A 23071-nucleotide genomic window follows, 5' to 3' on the forward strand; every position below is an offset into this window, starting at 1 on the left:
TGATAATGACAGCACAAAGCTGGGACTTGAACTCTGGCATTCTGATGCCAAGTCCAGTGTGGTCACCATTATACTACAGATATTAGACTATGCTGTGAGCCACTGGAAGCCTACACTTGGCTCCCTCTTGACATCTGTGGCCATTTGGGGGATGCAGCAAATGTTTTAGGTCCTCTGGACACCAACCTAGTCTAAAATACAAGTGGCCAAGTAGAAGCTATGAAATGCTGACCTCTCATTGACTTGCATATTGCACATTTTACTTCTAAGAATTCTGGTCTTGGGGGTAGGTGGATGAGCTGTAGATTTTTGATACATCCAGACAGGTTTTCTGGAAAAGCATGTGGGTACAGCACTGAGTTTGGGGGAAATATGCAAATATGAGCATCATGTCTAGGGGCTAAAGAGACAAGAAGCTGGAGATGTAAGTGAAGAAAAGCCTAGTGTTTCTGACCTTTGCAAAGGTAGAGTCTCCTGAGCAGGGAAACGTGTCTGTTCTCTCCACTCCAGGTGTTTCTATTTCTACTGAAAGCATTTGCTATGTAGCAAGACTTTATAAACTGTAGAGTGTTTAGCGAATGATCTGGCGCCAGGCAGACCTGTGTTTCAGTCTCAGCTTCTGCACTTTTTAGCAATGTGGCCTTGGGCAAATTAATCTCTCCAAGCTTCCCTTTTTTTTTTTTTTTTTTTTTTGGAGATGGAGTTTTGCTCTGTTGCCCAGTGCAGTGGCCCAATCATGGCTCACCACAACCTCCACCTCCCAGGTTCAAGCGATTCTCCTGACTCAGCCTCCCAAGTAGCTGGGATTACAGGCACCTGCCACCATGCTCGGCTAATTTTTGTATTTTTAGTAGAGACGGGGTTTTGCCATGTTGGCCAGGCTGGTCTCGAACTCCTCACCTCAGGTGATCTGCCCACCTCAGCCTCCCAAAGTGCTGGGATTACAGGCGTGAACCACCATGCCCGGCCCCTTTTCTTTATACAAACAATGGCAAGACAACAGTTTCTCCCCCTAGATCCTTCAGAAGAAACATAGCCCTGATTTTAGCCTGGTGAGACTCATTTTAGACCTCTGCCCTCCAGAACTGTAAGATACATTTCTGTTATTTTAAGCCACGAAGTTCTTGGTAATTTGTTTCAGCGGCAATAGGAAATGCAGACCTGAAATACCCATCTCTCAGGTCTGTTGAGAAGATGAATATCAAATGCCTAACATAGTGCCCAGAGCATTGTAAGTACCCAATAAATGGCAGTTTTCATCACTATTTCCTTATCTTGGAAGACAGGAGTAGCTAAATTATCATGTGCCATTGATACCAAAGGCCTAAGGGAGAAGAAGAGAATGCATAGTGAAAAAGGAGAACATTTTAGTGGCCAGAAAATTCAGAATATCTTGCCCACTGATATATCACCACCTTCCAATAACCAACCCACAGCTGGGCTGCCTCCCTGGCATTTTCTCTCATGTCCTTGCCTAGGTTTCTTCAATTTATGCTTTTCTTTTTGCTCAGAGCAAGTTTCTACCTTCCTTCTTTTCTCCCACTTTTATCTGCGTTTTCCACCCTAATTGTGACTCCTGCAATTCTCCCATAGAATATTCATTTGCTCTTTCCCCTTTGTCTAAACTCTGTGTGGCAGAGTCATCTCTGGAAAAGTCTGTATGTCACGGGGCATAATTGGGTCACCCAGGCCGCCTCCCTTGATCGGGGCCCCTGCAGTTCCTTTCTGGACCAATAAAGCCCCTCAGCGGTGCCTCTGTCTTTCTCCACAGCCCTCCTTGTCCCCTTGATGTGCACAGTCATTTTTCCTTTGAACCCACGCTGTAATTGCACTTTAAACTCCTTGAGGCCAGGCTCAGTGGTTCACGCCTGTAATCCCAGCACTTTAGGAGGCCAAGGCAGGAAGATCACAAGGTCAGGAGTTCGAGACCAGCCTGGCCAATATGGTGAAACCCCATCTCTACTAAAAATACAAAAAAAAAAAAAAAGCCAGGTGTGGCGGTGGGCACCTGTAGTCCCAGCTACTAGGGAGGCTGAGGCAGGAGAATAGCTTGAACCTGAGAGGCGGAGGTTGCAGTGAGCCAAGATCATGCCACTGCACTGCAGCCTGGGCAACAGAGCAAGACTCTGTCTCAAATAATAATAATAAAAATAAACTTCTTGAAAGAAGAAATTGTCTTATTTCACACAGTACATAATCAGTACGAGTTGATATCGGTGCTGAATTTGGCCTCTACTGATTTCTGCCCTTTCCTCTCTATGCTTCTGTTATCTGAACTCCTACCTTTCACAGTCTATTTACTTTTGTCTCTAGTTTAGATACTAACCCAACTGGTTAGGAATAATGTCTGTACATACCAGTAATGAACTTTACAATGTGACTCAACCAGCTACATGAGTAAGTTTCCCCCTTGGGGGAGTTTGTGCAGTCTAACACGCAACAATAACTGGAAAGAATGAATGAAATTTCTAAGCAGAAAGAAATGAATGGCATTTCTAAGCAGAAACTACACAGAGATGCAATGGCCCAGATTCTTCCATTTCTCCAGCAAACATGAATTGAGTACCCACTGTGTGCCAAATTCTGAGCTAAAAATGCTCATAAATTTTAACTGAACTTGTCACAGCTACCCAGGTAAACAGATAAAGGAAAACATTTAGAGATGTCTAAACTTACTTGGAAGGTTGTTAATACTTACAGTGTAACAATGAGGTTAAAATTTAGCAAGGCTTGAGACAAATAGAAGGTTTGCCTCCCACTGCTACCCTACAAAACTAGGACTTTGGCCAAATTGACTGGTTTGCTATCTTGTGGGCACCTTGCTCTTCTCTTTACCTGGAATGTCACCCACCCCCACCTCACTCCCACACATATCCACCTCTACTCTGCATATCAAACCATACACATCCTGCAAGACTTACGTCTTCCCGCCTCAGGACTCTCACAATATTTCATCTCACTACATGTAGTATAATTGTGTGGGAATGCATCTTAGTTTCCCTACTAACGCAAAAAATCCTAGAATACAATAATCTCCCTTACATATCTTTGTATGCCTCAGAATGCATATTGAACCATTTAATACATTTTTTATTTAAGCAGGAATGCATGAATTGATTAATTAAATGTTGAGAGCTGTAGATGGCTTTTCTCAAGGTGCTTCACGTGCAGAAGCCCGAGTGATTGACCCACACACTTACCTTTGTGTTCCTTCCAGAAAATCCTCAGGGAGGTGAAAGACCCATGTTCAGCTGTGTATGGCACCAAAGTCTATACATAGTTTCTGGGAGTCACTGTGGGCTGTGGGGAAGCACGTGGACTCTGGAGTCACACACACCAAGGTCTCTAGCCTAGCTCTGCCACTTACTGGTTGTGTGACCCCAGGGAACTTAATTTACAAATTTAAGCTTTAGTTTCCTGATCTGCAAAATGGAGCCTCCTTGCCTTTCTTCTTTTTCTACCTAACTGGGTTATGAGAATTAGATGCGTGCATGCAAAGCACCTGGTAGAGTGGCACACACCTGGCAGAAGGAAGTAAATTCTAGTCCCCGTTTTCACTTACCCTCATATACAACGGGGCACTTTTTTATTTGCCAACTATTTCTTTGAAGATAATAAAAGAGTCAGAAAATGATAGTTTTTAAAAGCACCCTACAGTCCACATGGGAACCAACCACTACCTCTGGCCATGAGTTTACCCTTTGGGTTTCCATTTGTCATGGCCAAGGGCAGTGAGGGCTATGCCAGGGACCCTCAGTATGTTTGGCCCTGCCCAATCACCATCTCAGGTCTACCCCTTGTGCATTCCACCTTGCGGGGCTCAGTCCACCACTCAGAAGGATGCATTCTGCACAGTCCTTGCCTGAAAGAACTCCTGAAAGGCACTGACCAGGCTCTGGAAGGCTATATTCTTTTCCTTCTTTATAAAAGTTATGTGATTACTAAGCTCAATAATCAAATGTCCTTCATCGCTAAAAGATTATATGGCTTTGGTTTGGATGCTTTGGGAACAAGGAGGCAATACGCAATGGCATGGTTTACTCATGTTACAGAAACTGTAGCAGTTATTTGGTAATGCTTTCAACAGTGCCTTCAGCTTGTGGGAAATCCTGAAGATGGCCAAAGACAACTCAACTGTTCGTTGCTTCCAGGGCCTGCTGATTTTTGGAAATGTGATTATTGGTGTAAGTAATGATTATTTTCCAGGAAATTCTGCTCTTCCTGTAATCATAATTCTAGATGAATCAAAAGTAAGAGTTTAAAGGAAAATAATGCTGTGATTACTGGCTTCCTATATTTTTGCTTCATTTTAAGAAATGTGTTAGTAAATATGCTAGCTAGAATTGAACCGTATGTCAAAAGATCATGGTTGAAAAAGTAGATATTTTCCTCCCAACTTTAAAATATAAGTATCTAAAAGGAGTCATGTCAACCATAGTCAGTGTCTAAACACTCTGACTACGAACACACTTCACTGTTTCTTTTCTATGTCACCTTGGTTTGATTTCCATGGGACTCTGCTGTTAAGGTTTTTTGGGACAGATGCTTGCATCTTGTTCTCCTCATACAGAGGCCAGTACCAGGGTGTAAGAATAATACAGAGGCCACACCGTGTGGGTCTGGTGGCATAGAAGAACATTTGTTTTGGAGTCCAGAACTCTTGGCCCAGCTCTCCCTCTGACTCCCCATATGACTCTGGCCATCACCTTTCAAGGCTGAGATTCCTCATCTATAAAATGTGGGTGTTGGCAAAGATAAGCAGCAAGGTTCCTCTCAGCTGTCATTGATAAATATGACCAGGACCAGCTCAAATATTACAACCCAGAAATGTGGGTCATGACATGGGGGCAGGGGGAGATCATTCTCATACCAGAAAGCATTGTTTGAGTTATTCATGCCCCAAGGACATTGTGGATGGTCTGAAATTGTGTGGGTCTGTTACTAAATAGACAGAACAACATGTGAAGGGATGTATGCAACCAGTTAGTAGGATGGAAGTAGTTGTTTGATTTCCTGGCAATGGGGAGTTTAGATTAGTTGCATAAAGCCTGTGCAGGAAAGGGAGCCAGTCACTCTTACCTTCCCCACCCTCCACCCCCTTTCCCAAAGCTGCACTCCTGATGGAGCCCACCTTTCATTTGCCCCCAGTGTTGCGGCATTGCCCTGACCGCGGAGTGCATCTTCTTTGTATCTGACCAACACAGCCTCTACCCACTGCTTGAAGCCACCGACAATGATGACATCTATGGGGCTGCCTGGATCGGCATATTTGTGGGCATCTGCCTCTTCTGCCTGTCTGTTCTAGGCATTGTAGGCATCATGAAGTCCAGCAGGAAAATTCTTCTGGCGGTAAGACCTCAAAATTCTCTGGAGTTGTCTCCCTGAGCCAATTGTAATGGATTCTTTCTTCTTCACTGAGCAATGCTTTGGCTTTCAGTGGGGGAGCAGGAAGTACCAGATAAGGGGTGAGGAGGGGAAGACTTTCCCTGCAGTGAAATTGTCCACATGGAGGCAAAGATGCTCTCCACTATTGCAAGCCCAGAAGGCTCCAGTACAGAGAAGCCAAAGGGGAGACACCTGGGGGTGACCTAATGAGTATTTTCCATATTGTGCCTCTACAGCTGGTGTCTGCATACACCCAGTAGGTACAGCTAGGAGCTATATAGGCCAAAGGAGAGACACGGTGAGAATTCATTCATTAGATTTTTTTCTCTTGGCAATAAGTTGTTTAAAACATTTTGATATTAATTAGGCATTAATATATTAGGATATAAAATACAAAATATGCATACATTTTTAAAAGAAATTATAAGCTTTCAAAGGTTTTTGAGCTCAAGGTTGATGATTCTGTATCATAGCCTATACTCCCCACATTATCATCCAATCTGTTTTTCAGGGACCCCAGAAAACCTTGATAAGCACCACTGTAGAGTGAGCCTTCAGCTCATACCTGCCTGTGGGGGCTTTAACTCTGTACATCAAGGAGAGGCTTCTGCCCCAAACCACAGACAGCAAGACCATGCCCTGCCTTTGCAGATGAAAGCAAATTTGCAGGCAGCAGAGCTGAGAAACCTGTTTCAGACGTGGACCCCTACTCTCTGCCCTAATACTTAGGGCAGCAGTTTCACACTATTATGGAACATGCCTCCAATCCCCCACCCCTGAAATAACCCTTTTATTCAAATGCTGCAGGACCTCAGTTCCCCCTTTATAGAATGAGTCCAGCAATGTAAGGTGCTTGTTAGTTTACTCTTCCTTTGAACTAACCATTGTCCTGGTTCCAGCGGATTACAGAACATTTACATTCTCTGGTTCCTTAGTGTGCGTAAGTTCCAGGGCAAAAGTACCCACTTTTGGTGGGTGGGGAAAGGAATACAAGAAAAAGGGAGAGGAGACACAGGTGTTCCTAAAGACAAATTCACTTGCATCCCAGCCTCACTTTGGGCCAGCCATGTTCATGCCTGACAGCCAGGAGAACTGAGCTGGGGAGGCAAAGGGGCTAAACGAGGAAACAACTCACTGCATACCTCCTTTCTGGAGCGTCTTTACCAGGAGCCAGCAAAGCTCTTGGCAAGGAGCAAGGCAGCAGCTAATACAGGAAAAAAATGTTCTGGGGCCTCTGAAGGTGCTCCTGCTGTTGACTGTAGCCAGAGCTTTATTCTGGGCTGAGTAGTGAGGGCAACAGAGGGTCCTGCTCGGAGAGCCTCCCATACCCAAAGAGGAGGACAGTTTTCCCTGCCTACCCTGCTGACACTGACCACAGTGCCCCTTCTCCCAAGAGTGTGTGCAAGGCTGGGGAAGGCAAAGCTGGAACTCTTGCAAACAGTCCCCATCCCAGATTCAGAGGTCATTTGCTGTTCAGATATTTTCCAGCCAGAAATAGCGTCACTGTCATGTGGAGGCATCACGTGCACATGCACCCATGTGCCCACGCACCCATGTGCCCATGCTCACGCACACACACCACCACTACCACACACAGCAAATGCCATTTCACTCAACTGAACCAATGTACTTTGAGTGCGGGTGCGTGTGAAAGAACACCCACAAATGCTGTGCACTTGGAGGCTGCCTCTCCTCTGATGAGACTGGATGCTTGTTAGGAAGGACCCTAGATGTTCAACATTATCCAGTTCATCTTTTTCTGAACTCTGTGATTCTAAATTTTCAGCAAATTGTAAAGAAAGTTTCTCCAAAATTCCAAAATTAAAGGGGATCTATGAGGCCCTATATTGTATGTGATACACTAAGACTCTCTTGCCACTCACTGAGCATGCACATGCATGTAAATGCACACATGTAAATGAGCATGTAAATGCTCACGTGTGTGTGCATACATACACACCAGTTCATTCTCTTTTACTTGTTTTTCCCAGTTAAAATAGAAACTCAGGAAACTGGACTGAGGAAGGTCTGTATTCAATGGCTATTTGTTCTCTGGAGAAAAGGAGAGAATTGAGCTGACTAGCACCAAGCCCCAATCCAAGCCACTGGTCAATGAGGGTTTGTTGAATAACTACATGAATGATTACATGATTATATGATAAATTTGCTGAAAAAACATAATTATTTGGGCAAGTCGCTCTTTGACGGGTAAATGTAATTCTTTTATCTCATTTATTTCCCTTCCAGTATTTCATTCTGATGTTTATAGTATATGCCTTTGAAGTGGCATCTTGTATCACAGCAGCAACACAACGAGACTTTGTGAGTACAACCTCAAAAAGCAAAATAATATGAATTATCATTATTATAACAACCAACATGTATTAACCCCTTACTATGTGCCCAGGCAATCCAATATGCATAGTAATAATACATATATCATTTTACTTAATCCTCATAAATCTATGAAATAGGCATTATCACTCTGGTCATTTGAGAAAGGAAAAAAAATGAGACAGAAAGGTAAAATGACTTGTCTAAAGTGACATAGTTGGCAACTGAAAGAGCAAGAATTCTGAACCCAGATGGCCTGACTCCCAGGGCCCAAGTTTGTAATTCCCTGTGGGTTTCACCACTCTGCCATGGCCATGGGCCTTCCAATGGTAGGATCTCTGTTCTACCTCCGCTAAGACTTGCTCTCAATTCTACATCTTTCTTTCTCTCTCATTCTCTGTTTCCCTAGCCTAAGCCACCCTACAGTATGTGTTCCCCTGGCCTCATAGTGATCTCTTTTAAGATGAGAGTCTCTTCTCTGCATGGGGACTTATGCCAACCTCAGCCAGCTGTACTTGGTGCCTCTGAGTATAGTTTTGCTCCAGGAGAGAATGTTCAGCGTCCCCAGGAAAAGACAGAGAAAAATATTTTCCCCTCCTTGAAAATTAGCGTGCTATCTCTCCCTCTTGTGTTCCCTCTTCCTACTATAGTTCACACCCAACCTCTTCCTGAAGCAGATGCTAGAGAGGTACCAAAACAACAGCCCTCCAAACAATGATGACCAGTGGAAAAACAATGGAGTCACCAAAACCTGGGACAGGCTCATGCTCCAGGTAAGACCTGCGGTCTTGGGGAGATGCCATTTTTATTTACTGGTGGGAGTGGGTGTCATACACATGACTCAGTGGGACCCTATATTTTATTTCAAGCCATGATGATTAGCTTACATTTGTTGGAATGATTTTGTCAAGAAACTTAGGTTAATCATATACTCTCCCTCTTAGAACTCAGGTATAATTTACATTAAAAGAAAAATATTTTCTCTACCCCACAGTGAACTCGAGTGGTAATTACTGCCTGTTTCGCCTTTTGGGTACCTCTTCACAACTCCTGTGAGCTAGTCTTGCCAAGGACCAGGCACTATATCTTGATTTGATCACCCAATTTTCTCCAACTGGCAGTCATAGTTTATGTCCATGTTTATCTCCAATGCCATCAAAAGTCCAAGTCTTCCAGAATATCCATCATCACCCCCACATTGCCCTCTGTATGCAAATTGTTATCCTCTACATAACTACCAATCTGACCCAGCTTTCTTACTGGCCCCTGCTCCTACTCCATACCCCACCACCAACTTTTTACAGTCTGTCATCAGCAAACTCCCTTATAGCCACCACTCCTTCTACGAACTCTTCACTATCTTTTTCTTGCTTCATTGGAAATTTGGCTATCTCCTGGGAGTGCTACCTGCCCTTCATTTTCCTCCCATATCCATGTACCATAGGACCTGGAAATTGGCTAGGTGTCCTTCTTGCTCCCCTTGGCTGCCATACTATTTGCTTCCTTGATCTACATCACCCCTTATCCCTCCTTGCCATTACTTACCAGCCTCCCTACCCTCAGTCATTCTCCTGCCTTCATTAGGGATTTCAATATCTCACTTACTGTCTACGTCTTCAGTCATACTCCTGATATCCCACCTAGAAACTTCAGCAGCCACATGGATGACTCAGCAACATTTAGTCTCACAATTCCTTGTCCTACCCATTCCAAAGATTTTGTCTTCCTCCCCACCTCCACCCTCTTCCATGACCATAGTCAGCATGCCATCACCAGTAACTGTGCCACTAAGAACATTCCATTCTCTGACCATTAATTTCTATCATTTCTTTCATTTATTCTAATATCTAAATTCTAATAATTTTATTCCATTAGGACCTCCAATTAATTGACCACTTTTTAACTTTCTATCACTCCTTTCATGTTTTCTCTTTCCTCTTTGCCTAACCCATATTCAGGTCCAGCCCCATAGCCAGTCCTTCCCTACCCTTCTCTGTTGGTCACTCTTTCCTAACCAAGCCCACCGAGTAGAATACAGCTTTTTGCTCACTCTTCGTTTATACTCTAAGAGCTAAACATTGCTGAGAAAAGTCACACAGCCATGATCATTTCAATTTAAACTTGTGACCACAGAGCTCAAATGGGCACACAATATTTCCTAGTATATTTTCCCAGAAAATTCACTTGTCACTATTTCACATGTTCTTCCTTCATGCCTGCCACACCTCTTCTCACCCTCCCTCTCAGTTGATGACCCGACCTCGTATGTTTTTAAGAATATAGAAGAAATTAGACAAGAACCACCTCATCTTTCTACCACCAAATCTACATTGATCTACACCTGTGCACTTTGCCTTCTCTCTTGTTATGTCACACAGGCTGTCCTTTGTCCAGCTCTTTTGATTCTGTTCTGCATTCCATCTCCTTTGCCCCAACAGTCTTCCCTGCTCTGATCTGCCTCATCAGTTTCTCCCTTTCAACAACCTACATGGACACCTTAAATTGTCTATCTTATAAAAAGACTCCCTTGTCCAACATTCACCCACTATTCTGTTCTACTACTGTTTTGTTTTATTCCACAGCAAATCTCAGAAGACACGCCTAAACTTGTGGTCCCCACTTTCATCCCTCTCATCTGCTTTCATCCAACTACAATTGGCCTCTGGCCTCGCCACTCAACGAAAACAACCCTGGCCATAATTACCAATTACCTCCATCCTGCCAAATCCAATGGCCAAGTCTCTGTCCTCATCTTCTTTGACATCTTATCAGCATTTGTCTCACTGACTACTCCCGCTTAGTCTCCTCTGCTGGGTTGTCACTCTTTACCCAGATCTGAAGCTTGGAGTGCTACAAAGCTCAATTTTGGACCCTTAAATCTTCTCTGTGCTCACTAAATCCTAGTTTGAAATAAGCCTGGCTTAGACTTAACCATTTTTCCCAGAATGCAGAATAATTATTTTTCTTGGTTAGATATTTCCCATAATATAGTGACAAAATTGTATATCCTTTAAAGATGATTGATTTATCATCACGTTTATTTGAATACATTCATTCTAAAAGTTCCAAGATACCCATGGTTTTAACTTCCTCCCTTTTGAAGGATTTTAGCAGAATTGATAATAAAGAAGGAAAGCTATATGAATTGTGTTTTGTCCTCTATTCTCAATTCTATCCAGAGTGTAAGGGATGTATTAATTGGTCTCCCTTCCCTATGTGGAGACATAGCTCTGTGTCACCAGGTTATTTTTTTCACTTTATATTCTCCCATTATAAAAATAATACCTAATTACTCTAAAAAATGTTTAAATGTATAGAAAAGCAAAACAAGAACAATTACTCATAACTTCACCACTAAAATTTTTAATTTTATGATTCTCAATTTGCTTTGATATAATCTTTAATTTTATGATTCTCAATTTGCTCTGCTATATCAGAATAATTATTCCTCTCTCACATTGTTATATCAATATATTAGTACAGTATCAATCATAATTAACATTTATTAAGAGTTTACCATAAGCCAGGCACTGTATTGAGCACATTAAGTATATTAATTCATTTAATCCTTAAAAAAACTCTATGAGATAGGTACTATATTCCAATTTTACAGTTAAGGAAACTGAGGCTTAGAGAGTTTAAGTAACATGTCAATGGCTACAGGGCTCTCTAATGACTAGTAAAGTAGTAAGTGTAAAAATTCTTTTACAAACTGTAAAATGTAAGTTGTAAGTTATCAATACCTTCAGCTGTCATTTGGGGATTTCTTAGTAAATGTAAGATATGGTACACTTTCCGTATCTTCTTTCTCTATAAAATTTCAGTTGCTACACTGATGGCTCTAGTAGGGACCACGAAAGAGAATTTTGTATCTCTCATCTGCTGACAGGACAATTGCTGTGGCATAAATGGTCCATCAGACTGGCAAAAATACACATCTGCCTTCCGGACTGAGAATAATGATGCTGACTATCCGTGGCCTCGTCAATGCTGTGTTATGAACAATCTTAAAGAACCTCTCAACCTGGAGGCTTGTAAACTAGGCGTGCCTGGTTTTTATCACAATCAGGTGAGTCCTCTCTCCTCCCAAGACTTCCCAGGAGGTTCTGCTGCTCTTTATGAGAAAAATATTGGTCAACTGTAGGAAATAGTCTTTCAGTAAGGAATTCTACATTCTTTTCCCTAAACCTCATGTTAACTATTTCCTTCTCTGTTAATAAACTGCAAATGCTAAACCAGGACTGATAGGGGCAAATTTACATTTTAATAAAATTAACAAAACATGAGAATTGCAATAGCAGAATCCAACTTTGTTTAAATGAAGACAATTTGCACAATGTATAGAATTGGTATGTCAAGAACTATTTACATTAAACAAAGTTTTGCTCTAGTTTTGCAAAATGTAAATTGGAAGGGATGACGTGCAAAAAGAATGTTTTGCCAATTCCAAAGCAATGACTATTGCTGAGGATAAATGTAGTAATTACACATCCACATTCCTTATTCAATGGTAAAGTAGGATAGTCTTAATAAACATTAGGTTGGTGATTTGGATGGAAGGTAGTTTACATACAGACAGTTTTTGAAAAAGTTTCCAGGCTGATGAGGATAATGTGATTACGATCATGAAAACTAACATTTATTGTGTACTTACTAAATGCCAAACACTGTTTCAAGTGCCACACATACACTATCTCCTTTAATGCTCAGTAGTAGGTGCCAGTAGGATCCCTGTTTTACAAACGAAGAACTTAGACATAGAGATACTAATAAATACCTTGCTGAGGTCACACAACTAGTAAATGTCCGTCTTTTCAAAAAACTCTCTGGCTTTTGAAACATGAGTTTTCTGGCTTCAAGCACAGACTCTAAGCCAGTGAAGACTTGTTAATATTCCCCAAAAGCCCTGATGAGAACCTCCAGGTACTTGTAGTCAGCATCTGCTGACCCTGTACACTGAAATGCTACGCTGTGCTCTGCTTAGGGAGTTACCTCTTTAAGGAAAGCTAGTTGTGTACCAGCTCATTACATAATTGAGAAATGTCAGGCTGTTTTGTTTGGGAGCAGTACAAACTGCATGTTCAGATTGAGGGACATGGCACTGTTGCTGACAGGGTGCCTGGACTAGAACTGGATTCATTATTCCAGAAAAGGGCATGGGAGTGTTCTAGATTATTTTGCAGCAGTGTCCAAAGCAACCCTCATTGAGCTTTACTGCAACATTGTCTGGCATTGTTTTAATCAATTATATTCAGACTGTTATTAAAAATTAAATTTGCTGCTTATAATCAAGGTGTGCAATATAATTATTCTCAGGACTATAAAAGGCTTTTGATATTTCAACACTGGAACTGCTCATGCAAACAAATCTTGATTGGATTGTAATTGTGTACAAACTGTATTACCTCTTTGAAAGGGATAAAAATAGGACATTTGTCTTCAGATAACCAGTTTATTTCATAGTTATACCTTTTTTCCTAGCACATATAATATTTTAGTTATGAGGACAAACCTGAAGCTTTTCTCAAGTTTAGATAGATGAGAAATTGAGGAAAAGATACAAATGAACTATTTTCCTCTACCTTGGGACCTCCACACCCATTTTGACAATGCTTCTAACACGTACCCTTACAGTTCCCTGGCCTCATCTGTTCTAACAATTCCACCTCCACTACCCTACAGTTCCCTGGCTTTATCTGTTCTAACAACTCCACCTCCACTATCTACCAACTACAAATTCATCATCACTCAGCCCTACTCCTCCACCAAATTCCTGAATTCTGAAATTCCTCTCTCTGTTCCTGACTTCCTGTGCTCCTTGTTTCTCAACCTCACTCATTCTGCTCCTTTGACATAATCTCTTATCTATTAGTCCTTCCTGATTCTCCCTAGCCCAGCCTCCCAGATTCCCACACACCACCATTCTCCCTGACTCATAGGTCTTGCTAAGTCCCCTCTTGCCATCCTTTTCCACCAAGCAAAAGGTGCTACCCCAAGACCTGGTATACTTTATTTCTATTATTGCATTCACTACCTGGAACTATATTTGTTCCCAAGTCTATTTTTTCTGAGTCTCCTTGAGGACTATGTATTATTTGATTCTACAGATTTGATATTTTTAGTACTTAGCATAATGCCTGGCACAAAGCAATCACCGACGTTTGATAGATGGGTGAATAAAGAAGTGAATAGTGAATGGTTTTTCTTTTTTTTTTTTTTTTTTTTTTTTGAGATGGAGTCTGTCTCACTCTGTCGCCAGGCTGGAGTGCAGTGGCGCTATCTCGGCTCACTGCAACCTCCACCTCCCAGGTTCAAGTGATTCTCCTGCCTCAGCCTCCCAAGTAGCTGGGACTACAGGTGCATGCAACCACACCCAGCTAATTTTTGTATTTTTAGTAGAGATGGGGTTTCACCATGTTGGCCAGGATGGTCTCGATCTCTTGACCTTGTGATCCGCCCACCTTAGCCTCCTAAAGTGCTGGGATTAAAGGAGTGAGCCACCGTGCCCAGCCTGGTTTTTGTTTTGTTTTGTTTGAGAGACAGGGTCTCACTCTGTCACCCAAGCTGGAGTGCCATGCTGCAATCACAGCTTATTGCAACCTCAAACTCCTGGGCTCGAGTGATCCTCCTTTCCACCTCAGCCTCCCAACTAACTACAGGCATGTACCACCAGGCCTGGCTAATTTTATTTTTTGTAGAGATGAGGTCTCACTGTGTTGCCCAGGCTTCACTTTTTGACAACCATATTGTAGATTTTCAGGATCTACAATGCACAAATGTGCTGCTATAGCTGTGAAGACTAACAAAATTAGGGAAGTCACTGTAAGCTTGTTAATAGTAGAAATTAACTAGAATTTCACACAGCATGTCAGATGCAAATATATATATATTCTATGTTATGGTTTATGTGACTCAGAAATGCTATGTGCAAATTGTGATCACTATACCTCAAAAATGTTATAATAAAATGAAGGAATATCAAGTAAAGTACCACTAAATTGACTAGCATCACGAAAAGGCACTAAATGATGGTGAAAAAAATGGGGCTTCTGTCTGTGAGCTTCATGAAGGCAAGGCCCATTTCTGTTTGCCACAGCTAAATGCCCAGCCAGTACTTGGCACCTGGCATAAGTGGGCTCTTACATATATATTATTAGATGAATGACCACCTCCCAGGATTGTTGGGAGGACCAAGGAGTAGCAGATATGGGAGTGTTTTGTGAACCATCAAGTGTGCTGCAAATTATACTATTGTAAACATTAATGTTCCATTCATTCTGTAAATGTTTATTAGGTGTCTACTATGTGCCAAGCACTTGTTCTAGGTTCTAGAAATTCAACAATGAACAACATAAAATCCCTGCCTTCATGGAGCTTGCATTCTAGCAAGGGAGACAGAAAATAAACATGTTACCAAACAGATACATGATAAAATTCCAGGCCCAAAAAAGGCCATGAGCAGAAATAAGGCAGGGTGAGTATATAGAGTAGGATGGAGAAAGGGTCTTTTTCTCTGTCACTGTCAGGAAAGGCTTTGTTGAGATGATATTTGCAGAGGTCTGAATTAAGTGAGAAAATGAGACACTGGAAGATTGGGGAGGAAAGTTCTACATGAAAGGAGCTGTGAGTGCAAAGGCCCTTAAGTGGGAGCAGGCCCAGCTTTTTGAAGGAGCATAAAGGAGATCAGTATGACAAAGCCAGAATGAGTGAAGGATGAGTAGAGGCCAAGGATGGAGCTAGATTTTCTGTGGCTGGAGTCCCCCACCCCCACCGTCACACACAAATTATAGGGAAGGATCCTTCTTAGGAAAAACAATAAAAATATGCATACAAAATTAGGCACAGGGCCTTGAAAAGGTCTTGCAAGTAAGGGGCCCTGAAGCTTAAGCTCATTCGCTTTATAGAGAAACCTCCTCTGGTAGTGGAAGATGGGGTGAGAGGCAGGGCCGCATGGTCCATGGAACCAGCCCTGGTTATTGCATTTCCTAGGCATTCCCTTTGGTTCCCAGAGCTTTGGTAGAGACTGCTCAGATGGCAGCTCTAGCCTTACATGTGTGTATCACTCCAGAACTTTGCACAGTGACTAGGATAGAGTGCGCCAAGTATAAATACTTACTGGATTGTGGCATGCATGAATGGATGGTTCGGTGAATAAAAAAATTATTCCTTTGCATGCTCACTGTGACCCTTCAAGGTCTCACTAGAATCCAGTAAAGATATGTTGAAATATAACATCAAATGAGAATTCAGAGAGCATAATGCAGGGGTTCCTTTAATGATTATTAAAAATGGCAACAGGGGACCTCTGGTTTTCATGGACAGAAGTATTTTTATTCAAAAACAAACAAATCAAAAAGTAACTGCCTCCAAATAAATCACCAACAAAGCCTTTGGGGAGGGAAAAATTCTAATTGAATTAAGATTTTTGAATTTATTGTCCACATATTCAGTATAGAAAGAGGGTTATGCTAAAATAGCAGTACTTTTTAGTGAGATTAAGTGATAAAGACACAAATAAATGTGTTGTGGAATCATTGTTCAACAGTATTGTTTATGTTCCCTTAGTAAAGCACCATTAGTAGCTGGCTGTCCTCAGAGATGTGGAAATAGCCTGGATATGTGAAATCAGAATTTTGAGTAGCATTGATTCCAATAGGAACCTGCTTTCCCATCAATCTCTTCTCTGCTTTCTGGTTCTTCTCACACTAATGTGGAATTGCCCACTCCTTCAGGGCTGCTATGAACTGATTTCTGGACCAATGAACCGACATGCCTGGGGGGTTGCCTGGTTTGGATTTGCCATTCTCTGCTGGACTGTGAGTATTTCCCAGCACATATTTTATCTGAGAGGATGATCATAGGGAGAGACCTTGAGAGTGCCACTGGTTACCTCAACCACACTAGGAAGTCTAGAAACAAAACCTCAGGCCTGAAGGCTAGTCAGGAAACTTCTGGCACCGGAGGAAGGACAGTGGGTTCCCTTGAGAGGCAAGGAGTTAACTTCCCCTACCAGGGAAAGGCTGTGCCCTGCCAACCAGCTCCTTCTTCCGGCTGACTGATGGGCAGCTGCCTTTAGAGGGCTGGAGAGCCTCTTTCCCTTGCCAGAGTTCTTAGTGAACTGCTCCTCCAGGTCTCCAGATCTCATTAATTCATTTCATCCACATATCAAAGACTGTCACCTATCTAGATGGCCCCTGCCTGACACTAATATGCCCAGATCCTTCCAAAGAGCTGCCTCTGGCAGATTCATCCTTTCCTACTGCCCACTTTATCTGACGCATATGCAGCAAGAGGTTGGAGCGGTGGTTCTCAGCCCTGGCTACACATTATAACGCCATGGGGAAACTTTTTTAAAAAGTTGCTTGGATCCCAACCTCTGAGACTTCGATTTAGTTGACCTGGGGGTTGAGCCAAGGCACTTTTATTTCCCCCAGATGATCTGCTGTCAGGGTTGACAACCATTGCCTTAGAGAAGCAGTCACAAACTTTTGATTTCAGAACCCCTTTACACTCTCAAAAATTATTGAGGACTCCAGAAAGCTTTTCTCTATGTGGCCTATATCTATTGGCATTTACCCCATTGGAAATTAACATAGAAAAATTTAAAATATTTATTTTAAAATAATAAGTCCATTAAAAGTTATCACAACACATTTTTGTGGAAAAACAACTATTTTATAATAGTGACTTTTTTGCAAATCTCTTCAATGACTAGCTAAATAGAAGACAGTTAGATTCTCATATTTGCACCTTCATTCAATCTGTTGTAATATGTTGCCTAGGTTGAATGATCTGAAGAAAATGCATCCTTCATATAGACATGTAATTAAAAAAATAGTGTTTTAATAATATTCACCCAGTAGCTGGGACCACAGGTGCACACCATTGTGCCTGGCTAATTTTTTTATTTCTTGTAGAGACAGGATCTTACTTTGTTGCCTAGGTTGGTCTTGAACTCCTGGCCTCAAGCAATCCTCCCACCCTGGCCTCCCAAAACACTGGGATTATGGCCATGAGCACTGCACCCAGCCCACAAGTAGTAGCTTCTTAAAGATCAGTTGCAATTTGGAATCTGAAATTCTGTTAATGAGCTTTTCATACTCTGTTATGTTAAAATATATTACATTGGTTTGTCTTGCACTTTGCATATATCTTTCAGCCATTTATAATTCTATAACATCATAGATTGCTTATTTGGAAAAAAAATTAGTTCATTGTGTTATGCAGATCTTCCAAATGTTAACTGATTTATGTATGCAATATCCAGAAAATCACATGTGGCATTGATATTGCCACATGGAAAATACCTTAAGCAATGGAATGCTATCAAGTTCACGGTGACAATTACAAGTTTTCCAAGGTTCTGATTTTTGCTTGAAAGTTCAAATTTATCATTGGCAATGAATATTGTCAGTTGTTTTCCTTGAAGTGACAGACTCACTTTGTAAATTTTCAAGAAAATATCTGCCACATGTCCAAGTCCAAACAACCATAGCGTGTCTGTTCATCATTTTTTAAAGTAAAAGTGGTGTTTCCTTTTTTAAAAAAAAATAGTTCAGTACACAAGTCAATCATGCAAGTGCTTTTAAGACAACCATATTACACTATGCAACAGACTGCTTTATGAATGAATACTTCCTTTTTGTCATGCAGAATATTTAAAAAGATGTGTACTCAAAGGCCAAAATGTAATAAAATTAGTAGTTCTTACTGCTTCATTGAGGACAATCTCAAGTGAAACTGGCTTTTTAAATTTTTTTTTTTAACTGCAAGTGTGTAGCCGTGAAGACACAATGATCACTAACAAAGTTTAGTGACTCTGCCTTGATTCTTGCTAATACTCCAGGAGTTTTACTTCCCACTGCATTTACACCATCAGTGCAAATATGAAAACAGTGAAAAAGCCAAATAAATTCTCATTGTTATTCAGATAGCTTTACATAATGGACTTCTGAACTGTCCCTCAGGTGTTTAATATGTGTATTAGTCCATTTTCATAGTGCTATGAAGAAATACCCAAAACTGCATAATTTATAAAGCAAAAGAGGTTTAATAGACTCACAGTTCCACATGGCTGGGGAGGACTCACAATCATGGCAGAAGGCGAAGTAGGAGCAAAGGCATGTCTTACATGACGGCAGGCAACACAGCGTGTGCAGGGGAACTGCCCTTTACAAAGCCATCAGATCTCATGAGACTTATTCCCTATCACGAGAACGGCACAGAAAAAAACCCGGTCGCATGATTCAATTATTTCCCATCGAGTCCCTCCCATGACATGTGGGGATTATAGGAGCTACAATTCAAGATGAGATTTGAGTGGGGACACAGCCAAACCATATCACTATGCTTTAAGAAATGCTAGCTTAGGGGGTGATAAACTGAGTGAGGCAGGAAGGAGAGGGAAATCAACTCCTTCAAGGGGTCTTTTATGATCCCTCAACCCAACCTGTTAGGAGCTCTCACAACATCCTGGGCACACCTCTATGATGGAACTTCTCCATGATGATGTATTTGACTGCAAAAAGCTGAGAACTAGCTGTTCTTTGTACCCCCAGTGCCAAGCATAGCATGTAGTAAGGGCTCAAGCATTTGTTGAATGAATGAAAGGTAACAGTGAAGTTTCTATTTGTGCCATATTAGCAGGAACTGTGGGATAATGTTTAAAGGCTTTGAGTATCTTAGAACTCCAAACCAGTTGTAACCCTTGATTTTCCACAAGTATCAAATAAACTCTAGATCTAGTTAATTCCCTCTTGAAATTCAAAAGAGGGAAGGGAAGGGAATTAAATGATTAAATGTATTGAGGGCCTGCTATAAACAAGGTACCATGTCAAATATTTTTAATATTAAATCCCCACAACAGTAGCTAAGCAGGTAGCCAGTCTCCTGTTTTACAAGGAGCAGAGAAATTCAGTGGGGCTCTCAAGAATTGTGCTTAATAAGAGCTCTTAAGCATGCCCATTTCACTGTTGCTTGCAAGGGGCTTTTTCTTAGTGATTAACTAGATAAGCTCTGAAGCTGACTGCTTGGGTTTGAATCCCACCTCCACCACCTACTAGTTCTATGACCTTGGGTAAGTTACTTCTCTGTGCCTCCGTTTCTCCACAGGGTTTTGGAAGCATTAACTTCAGTTATACAGGTAACACTTAGAATAGTGAGTGATGCATAATAAGGTATTCTAATAAACATTAGACCCTGTTATTATTTCATTATCTCATTCACTGCTCTAGCTCTGGGGTAGGTAGAGATGTTATATTTATTTTATAAATGTAGAAACTGAAGCTCAGGAAATTTAAGTGACTTGGCTAAAGTTACCCAGGAGTAAGTACCAGATCTAAAACAGAGCCCAAATAAACTAAAATAAAACTCAGCCCTTGCCTAAGTCAGATATCTTGAGTTCTGTGGCATTCTTCAGAGGCAGCCATTCCAGGTCACAAGCATTTTAGGAAAAAATAGAAGTTCCCTGGGAGAAGTTTAATACTAGAAGCAAGGAATGCTTACCCCAAAATGGTACATACTAGAAACAGGAAGGCATTGGAGGATAAGTGGCCTTGATGGCAAAAAGAGTTTAGCACAGACGAGAAGGGCAACCCCAGAAGACAAGGAATCTAGGATGAGAACTGGGATCAGAACATGGGGAACACAGAAGTTGCTTCTGAGTGGCAGGTAATAAGTGATGCTTTGGAGCAAGATGGATTTGGTGTCACATCTGGCCCAGTGATGTTGCTTATAACGAGATTACTCTTAAAAATCTGATATCTAACAAAGACACAGAACCAACCCAAATGCCCATCAGCAATAGACTGGATAAAGAAAATGTGGTCCATGCACACTATGGAATACTATGCAGCCATAAAAAGGAATGAGATCATGTTTTTGCAGGGACATGGATGAAGCTGGAAGTCATCATCCTCAGCAAACTAACACAGGAACAGGAAACCAGACACTGCATGTTCCCTCTCATAAGTGGGAGTTGAACAATGAGAACACATGGACAAAGGGAGGGGAACAACACACACCAGGGCCTGTTGAGGGGTGAGGAGTGAGGAGAAGGGAACTTAGAGGATGGGTCAACAGGTGCAGCAAACCATCATGGCACATGTACATCTGTGTAACAAACCTGCACGTTCTGTACATGTATCCTGTTTTTGTTTTTGTTTTTTAGAAGAAATAAAAACAAACAAACAAAAAAATCTGTTGTCACCTAAGCCTGAATGAACCTAACATCCACTATTTCCAACAATGAGGTGTTTCTAAAACAATCCCTTGTTTATTTTTCCTTGTTTTTTTCTATTCCAGTTTTGGGTTCTCCTGGGTACCATGTTCTACTGGAGCAGAATTGAATATTAAGCATAAAGTGTTGCCACCATACCTCCTTCCCCGAGTGACTCTGGATTTGGTGCTGGAACCAGCTCTCTCCTAATATTCCATGTTTGTGCCCCACACTAACGTGTGTGTCTTACATTGCCAAGTCAGATGGTACGGACTTCCTTTAGGATCTCAGGCTTCTGCAGTTCTCATGACTCCTACTTTTCATCCTAGTCTAGCATTCTGCAACATTTATATAGACTGTTGAAAGGAGAATTTGAAAAATGCATAATAACTACTTCCATCCCTGCTTATTTTTAATTTGGGAAAATAAATACATTCGAAGGAACCTGTGTTATCACAGTAACCCAGAGCTGTATTTGGCTAGCAATCTGCCTGTATCTCTCACTATTATCTAAAAGAAATCTTCCAATGCTTCTGTTGATCTCAGTATTGTCAGGGGAACAGAGAAGTTGGGAAAAGATTACTGAAATATACCTTTTGCATTTCTTTCTAGAGTAGCTCCCATGTATGGAGATGGGTGATTCTCTTGATGCCACCTTCAGATCCTTTTATTCTCCAGAATAATTCTTAACGGTGGTTCAAATTTCCTTTCATACCTTGAAGTATGTGTTTAGTAGCCTCAATTCTCCATTAATTAAAAGTGTGGGCTGGGCGTGGGGGCTCATGCCTGTAATCCCAGCACTTTGGGAGGCCGAGGTGGGCAGATCACCTGAGGTCAGGAGTTCAAGACCAGCCTGGCCAACATGGTGAAACCCCATCTCTACAAAAATACAAAAATTAGCCAGGCGTGATGGCAGGTGCCTGTAATCCTAGCTACTTGGCAGGCTGATGCAGGAGAATCACTTGACCGGGAGACAGAGGTTGCAGTGAGCTGAGATCGTACCTATTGCACTCCATCCTGGATGAAAGAGCCAGACTCTGTCTCAAAACAAACAAAAAAGCGTGGGGACTTCTGGGGACAGACAAGGTGCCTGTTATATATTTACTCAGTCTTTGCCCTGAATGGTCTCAGCTTGAGACCATTTCAAACTGGAGAGAAGCAAGCCAGCCAATAGAATGGGGTGATTTACAGGGATTTCTGTTTACTGTCAAAATATTTCTCATCTGCACTATGTTTCCATTTGTGGTCCTGAAGGAAATTCTTATAACTCAACATTTGTCTGGTCTTATAAGTAAAGACAGCTTTAAAATCTGTTCACTTTCATTTTTACCAATGTCATATATGAGTCTAACAAAATGGGTTTTCCAACAGAAAAGCCTAAAGCATGGGAATTAAAGTGGAGGAGGTAGAAACTGCAGACACAGGGTGTGGCTTCCTGCTGGATGCTGGCAAACCCTGCCTTACAGTTAAACGGTGGGAACTTCTACACTCACTTTTACTTTTTGCTCCTGCTACACTTACCCCAGAAGCAGTGATGAGACTAATGCTCTTCAAATCATTTACCTCATGCAATTGGAAGCAGTGGAAACCTCGCCAATGCTAACTGCAGAACTGTGTGTCCTTCATGAAGAAAACATACCTGTCACTTTGGCGTCCTGCTCCCAGCTGACTCAGACGCAGGCAGCACCCCCATCCCATGCCCCCACCGGGTACCTGTGAGTGAGGCTGAGTGCGGGGGTAGGGGAAAGACAAGGAGGATTGGAGGGGACTTGCCTCGGTTGTAAAGCTGGCGCAGGAGCCTGATCCCTGATTCCCAGGAGAGGGAACCAAACGTCCATGTCCTGACAGCACAGCCAGTTCACCTCTCCTTGGCCTGCCTTGTCTCTCCTGAATGAAGATCACGGGATATCGAGATAAATGACACCTGTGCTTGGCTGAGAAGGTTCTCTCTGTGGTCCTTTAGAAGACAGGAGGACAGGGAAGGAGCTTCCTCTGGGCAAAGCTTTGAAACAGCCATGCTCTCATTTTCCTCCGCACACTCTCTCCTGTGTGTTCTGGTGCCTTTTGCCTCCACCACTCACTGGGCTTTCCAGTGCCCTCACCTCCCGACTGCCTGAGCAATTCCTGCCCCAAACC

At 41.9% G+C, this 23071-nt stretch overlaps 1 protein-coding gene across 1 annotated transcript in view; it reads left to right on the plus strand.

Annotated features, from left to right (window-relative positions):
• UPK1B (uroplakin 1B) overlaps positions 1-22325 on the plus strand; it is a 31353-nt gene extending 9028 nt beyond the window's left edge. Inside the window, exons 2-8 of the mRNA XM_004036103.5 lie at positions 4088-4184; positions 5149-5349; positions 7633-7707; positions 8370-8492; positions 11609-11788; positions 16452-16535; positions 21022-22325. Of these exons, the coding sequence (XP_004036151.1) occupies positions 4116-4184; positions 5149-5349; positions 7633-7707; positions 8370-8492; positions 11609-11788; positions 16452-16535; positions 21022-21072 (783 nt within the window). The 5' untranslated portion in view covers positions 4088-4115 and the 3' untranslated portion in view covers positions 21073-22325. The remainder of the gene's footprint in view (positions 1-4087; positions 4185-5148; positions 5350-7632; positions 7708-8369; positions 8493-11608; positions 11789-16451; positions 16536-21021) is intronic.
• The last annotated feature ends 746 nt before the right edge of the window (positions 22326-23071 follow it).

Source organism: Gorilla gorilla, chromosome 2 (assembly GCF_029281585.2).
Source record: "Gorilla gorilla gorilla isolate KB3781 chromosome 2, NHGRI_mGorGor1-v2.1_pri, whole genome shotgun sequence".
Taxonomy (NCBI): domain Eukaryota; kingdom Metazoa; phylum Chordata; class Mammalia; order Primates; family Hominidae; genus Gorilla; species Gorilla gorilla.